The following is a 6,165-nucleotide window of genomic DNA, read 5'->3' on the forward strand; positions in this document are numbered from 1 at the left end:
AGATCCCACAAGGGTTTAAGACAACATTATGCAAGTAACTGCTTTCCTTTAGAATAGATTGGCAACCACTATCCAAAAATGCAAACAAAAGTCCTGCCACTTCAAAAGCATCATTGTAACTTCTCATTGACATAGTTCCCATTTCTCCTACATGTGTATATATGAAAGACAACTTGGCATTCTAGATTTATTATCTTCCAACAGTTGCATTTAAGTCTGCCTTGTAGACTGTACAGTTTTGAGAGAACAGCAAAGGTTCTGTCATTTGGTTTGCCAACAACATACAATGAATAATTACAGTATTTCAGCTGTTTGAAATTCAATTCCAAGCTGGAACGACCAACTGGTGCTTAGTGTTGTGCCTCAGCTGCTGCCTGGGCCTTCCTTTCTGCAATCATCCGCTGCTTCTGCTTCATTAAGCACCTGCGAGCAGTTCCAAAGCCACCCAGGTCACCATCTAAGATGACAGAAGACATCAAGAATAAGATTTAGTAAAGGCATCGGGAAGGGCTGCAGAACTACACAGACTAAGCAGGCGAACTTTTCATCAGGAAGTTAACCCCAAACAAAGTGCTCCACTTACCGCTTTTTGTATAGTCAAATGTTACATGAAGTAAGGGATTAAGGCTTGCCGCTTAACAAATCCCACTATTACCACGTAGACACTTAGTCCCACCAAAATGCACACTTGCCTCATCTTTCTTTCTTATTGCATTTATATCCTGCCTTCCCCCCCCCCCCCCAAGGCGGTTGACTGAGACCACGCTGAGCTTTGAAGCCACTAAGGGAACACATACCCTAGGCCCACTATGTGTGAAGGCAGGAGGGGCTCCCTGTCTTACTAGGCCTTGAAGCCACTTGGAAAACACAAACACATTTTATGAAAGCGCAAAGGCCGGGAGAAGGATCTTGCCAGGAAAGCAAACTTGCTGCTGATGAAAGCATCACAAACGTACCCAGCAATCCCTACCAGGGAAGTCCTTAAGGCAGCTTCCCAATCCTGCCGTTTCACAGCGAGCTCAGTTCATGTCTAAAACACGGTAATATTTCTCACAGGGCCACTCCTGCAAAAGAATAACTCGGGGCAGACTCACATCTGTCTTGATAACCCTTGGCCACCTCTTTGAACTGCTGTAGCTCCCTGGCACAGTTCTGGTCGGAGCTTTTTCCTTCCCGCTGTTTGCAAGCACCTAATCTCTCCTGGATTATTTTCACTATTTCTTGGTCGACTTTGCTGTGAAATCAAAAAGGGAGGAGGGGGAAAAGAGACTTATGCACACACAAATCTTAAGAACGGCACAATACATACATTTATCTGGGTCTTTAGACATAAATGAGCAGGGGGTTGGGGAAACAGACACTTAAATTTCATATGAAACAGCAAAAAACAAACCCTGGATATACAAGTAGTCAGATGTGTAAAATTACTTTTATTTAATAGGCACCATTGAGCCCCCTCTTCAAGCTCCTGCACTGTTGGCCTGCCCCAGCTTCTCAACCTTCCTGCCACAGCCCTGTCCCCCTCATCTGTTCTTATATCCTGATCCATCCTCTGCTTTCACTTCTCCAGCTTCACCACCCACAGCCATTCAAAGGTCTCCTGTTCTCTGGGTTAACTCCATGCTTTCTGCCTTATGCCTGGAACTGCATCCCAGAACAACTCCCATGATGCCTTTGGAGAACCACTAGCTCCCATAAGCCCCTGTAACTAATTGCATATTTTCCCATCAACCCCTATTCCAACCATAGCTTTCCCCTGTTCCATTGCTTTTGTTTTAAATATCATAAAGCCCCTTGAGGCAAGGACATGCCAAACCGGTTCTTTGCAAAGTACCATGTCCACTTCCCCAACCTGGTGCCCTCCAGACATTTTGGATTATAATTCCTAGCATTCCTGACCATTGGCTATGCTGGCTGGGGCTGATGAAAGTTGTAGTTCATCTCTTCAGGATACACCAGGTTGGGGAAGGTTGCTGGTCACAGATTTTGCTAAATAAGCCCAGTTCTCTGCACACACTGGGCCAAATAGCGGGAGATGGGAATAGGTTGATACTGATCAACTGAATAGAATAATGTCACCATGTTTTTCCTTATTTCTAAGCAGAAGGTCAGACTCGCTTTTGGAAAAAACATCTGAAAGTAACAATGGAAAGAGTGCAGAATCTCCATACAGGTTTTCTTCTCCCCCCTCCCCCATTCAAATTATGACCATGTACAATCTTCTTAAGATAAATCACAGCCCTAAACTAGGCATAGAACTTGGTTCTTTGCAGGTATGGGGAGTTTCAAACTTTGCATTTTCTAGTGACAATTTTCGAACTGATCAATCCGAACATCCAACGCAAGCCAGAAATGCAGGATCATTGCTGGAGGCTACCAGATAACTAGGGAAAGCAAGGGTTGTCTTTGGGTTACCCCATCCCACTCCCCACGTTGTCTCCACCACTGTCCATTATTAGTTTCACAGGGCACAGACCTGAGGATCTGCAACTGTAAAGCACTAAGTACATTATGGTGCTTCGCAAACAACAGACCAATTCCCACTTTTTAACTGAGAATACAGTAGATAATATCCCGCCCCGAACCTCCACAGAACATCAGTCGGCAAGAGAACAGAATCTGCAGAAAGTTATGGACATACTAATCTCGTCTCCACTGTGCCTCCGCTTCATAGAAACACAAAAAGTCATCCTCCAAGCATTCTGTAAGGTCCGGGACACGGCGGAAATTCTGGTGATAATAATAAAATCTGTTCTTTGCATGCTGCTGCTCGATCCATTCTGCAGAAGTGAAACATTCAGGCACTTTCAAGGTACATGCCGGAGAGGTCTTTTAAGCAGTGGGATTAAATGCTAAATTCAACTGCGATGTGAAAAACCAAGGTTCTTGAAAAAGGGCAATGATGATCCCTGCAGCCTTAAGTCAGCTTGATTTACTCATAAGGGGGGAAATCTCCTAAAATCAAAACTATGCAATTGCTGGAACAGTAAGCAGCACAACACACCAGCTTTACGGCCAGTTTTGCATTAGAGGAGGCAGCAAGGTAAGTCCTCAGAAGGGGGACGTGACCCCTTCCAACCTACCTTCCCAGCCTATCTCCCTTGCCCCCGTTTGTGCAGCCCTGCCCAGCTTACAGTGCTCCCTTGATGTAATGGACAACTCCCATCAGCCCCAGCTAGAACGACCAGCAATCAGGGATGATGCAAACTGGGAAGACTGTCCAGCGGTCCTTCTCCCAGGGATGGGGGACATGTGGAATTCCAGAGTTTGGCCTCGACCTCTCACCAGCCCTTGCCAACATAGTCAATGGCGAGGGCTGATGGGAGTTGCAGTCCAACCAAATAGGCTTCTCTCCCCTCTAGCCCTGCCCACACAGCCCTCTGCACTCTGGCCCCTCCCTTTTAGCCCCCCCTCTGCACTCTGGCCCCGCCCCTTTCCATCTCCTTCCCTGTGGCTCCGCCCCCTCTCACCCCTCCAGGCAGTGACCGGCTTGTCAACCGTGTAGTAAAAGAGCTTCCCGATCAGGTCTAACGGGTTGGGGATGGTCGTCTGAGGGTCTGGCGCCGGCGTGCGGCGCGGTGGCTCGCGGTACACGTCCGGGTCCGGCTTTTCAGGCATCGCAGCAGCAGCAGCAGGAGAAACAGCCCGTGCGAACGAACAGGGAGACAAAATGGCGGCCCCCTGCCAGAGGCATCGGGTCGGGACGCAAACGAAGCGCGCATGCGCAGCCAATGGCGACGGAAGCGTTGCATGACGGGATCGGTCCTGCGTTTAAAGACTATTCTCTGCGGTTTCCCCCACAAAGGCCTCTAGGGGGCGAGACACGCGTGCGCAATAACCTTCGCACAATGGGTTGGGGTTGTTGTTTTTTGTCCTCCGGGAATTCTGGGGGATGTAGTATTTGATGCTGCGGCCTATGAGGCCAGTTTGTTAATTGTCCTTGGCTAAGCCTGAGGGAAGAAAGGAAAGACTTTGTTTTCCGTCGGTCGGGGCCGGGGGACGCGCCCGCCAACCCTGTTAGAGTGGCTGCTCTAGGGGAGGCTCGCTTGCCTTTAAGGCACATTCGTGTCATTGGCTGAGTTCGGACGACACGCTAATCAAATGTGGGGGTAATAGGAACAGTATGGGAAACAACCCTTGATTAGCGTGTGGTTCAAACTCAGCCATTATTTTTCATATTTCCACACTCCTCCCTCTTACAAAGACATCATTCTCTTTTCCAAACATTGTGGGCATGATCTACTTTCATGGGGCGAAAGCACAAAGCCGTGAAAGCGCTTCAGTTTGCCTTAATTTTCTTGACCTTTTTTGAGATTAAAAAAAAAAGTCTTGCCACAATTTGTGGCTAGTGCAGTGGTGGATACATAAGTAATACATAAGCAAACTGCCATCTTGGCCCTGTGGGGAAGAAGAAGGACCGAGGGGACAGGAGCAGGCAGAAGTAACATCGGGGCCTGCTCCTGCTGGACTCTCTCTCTCTCTCTCTCTCTCTCTCTCTCTCTCTCTCTCTCTCTCCCTCCCGGACTCCTTTTCCTTGTGTGTCTTTATTAGACTGTAAGCCTGAGGGCAGGGATTGTCTTTTTTGCTAAGTGTAAGCCGCTCCGAGAGCCTTTTTTGGCTGAGGAGCGGGGTATAAGTATGATAAATAAATAAATAAATAAATACATGCAAACGACAGGTCTGTCACCCAATTGAATAAATCACTTAATTGGATGGGGTGTTATTATTTTATTTCTTTTATTTACTTATTACAGTATGGCAGTGGAACCCATGACCTAGTGAGGTCGTGGGCCCTTCCACACTAAAGGCCTTCAAGTAGGGTGACCATATGAAAAGGAGGACATGGCACGTGTATCTTTAACAGTTTCATAGAAAAAGGAATTTCAGCAGGTGTCATTTGTATATATGGAGAACCTGGTGAAATTCCCTCTTCACCACCACAGTTAAAAGTGCAGGAGCTATACTAGAGTGACCAGATTTAAAAGAGGGCAGGGCCCCTGCAGCTTTAACTGTTGTGATGAAGAGGAAATTTCCCCAGGTTCCCCATATATACAAATGACACCTGCTGAAATTTCCTTTTCAATACAACTGTTAAAGATACAGGAGCCCTGTCCTCCTTTTAATATGGTCACCCTACTTCAAGAGGCAGCTGGGCAGCCACCTGTCAGGGATGCTTTTGAGGTGCATTGAGCAGGGGTTGGACTTGATGGCCTTACAGACCCCTTCCAACTCTACCATTCTATGATTTTTTTATACCATCCAATAGCCAAAGCTCTCTGGGCGGAATTGGATTAATCAATTGCTTAGATTCTCACATGTTTGACAGTGTGTTCTACTGGTTAGTATTGAACTAGGACTGAAGAGAACTGAATTTAAATGGCTACTCAAATATGAATCCCCCTGAGTGACTTACACCTGTCATGTCGGCTAGGGACCAGCTTCACCTGCCCTGCAGCTTCTCCCACTGGGTAGAGGACATGCAGGGCAGGCAAAGCTGATCCGGGAGTACAGGGAATGAGAAGCAGGAGTGAGGGGGCACTTATTTTTATTTATTTATTTATTACATTTTTATACCGCCCAATAGCCGAAGCTCTTGTAGGACTAGAAGGAGCTCCTGCAAGTACCGAATGAGTGTGCAAGCACCACTCTCCCAGGGGAATCCCCTTGTTATCTCCAATCTGTGATTGGAGATAACAAGGGGATTCCCCAGCCCCTTCAAGGAATGGGACTTGGGGAGAGGATAGGGGCCATAGAGGAAACCTTGCTTCGTGGGTTGAATGGGCAGCCTCTGTGGGCTGGAGGTTAACTATCCATGCTATAAACCTCACTCTTGACAAGGTTCTTTAAAAGATAGTTACACCTTTGTGTGTGATACTTTTTTTTTAGTGGTTGTTTCAGAGGTTAATTGGCTCAAGTTGGCCACAAAGATGCACCCCTCTCCTCCTAGCCTTGTCCTCTAAGCCCAAGTTTGTTTGGATGACTGTGGCTGCTGGATGGACAGTGCTGTGCATGCTCAGAGACACACTCTTTCTTATTACTTCCCCTATTCTAGGCTGATGTGGGATTGGCTCCCCAGGTGGCAACAAGGGCAGAATTTTGTCCCTTCCCTTTATCCATACATAGATGGTGATTGAATACGGCCATACTCACTTTTTTGGGGAAAGG

The 6,165-nt window shown here is 47.2% G+C and overlaps 1 protein-coding gene across 1 annotated transcript; it reads right to left on the reverse strand.

Moving 5' to 3' along the window:
* Positions 1–173: 173 nt before the first annotated feature.
* Positions 174–3,694, reverse strand: NDUFB10 (NADH:ubiquinone oxidoreductase subunit B10). The gene is made up of 4 exons (XM_063143586.1): positions 3,471–3,694; positions 2,642–2,780; positions 1,095–1,234; positions 174–457 (listed from the first exon to the last, which is right to left on the reverse strand). Exons 1-4 carry the CDS (start codon positions 3,616–3,618, stop codon positions 351–353), a joined length of 534 nt encoding a protein of 177 aa, XP_062999656.1. The 5' UTR covers positions 3,619–3,694; the 3' UTR covers positions 174–350.
* Between the last annotated feature and the right edge of the window lie 2,471 nt (positions 3,695–6,165).

The sequence above is a fragment of the Elgaria multicarinata genome, chromosome 17, assembly GCF_023053635.1.
Source record: "Elgaria multicarinata webbii isolate HBS135686 ecotype San Diego chromosome 17, rElgMul1.1.pri, whole genome shotgun sequence".
NCBI classification, from domain to species: Eukaryota; Metazoa; Chordata; class Lepidosauria; order Squamata; family Anguidae; genus Elgaria; species Elgaria multicarinata.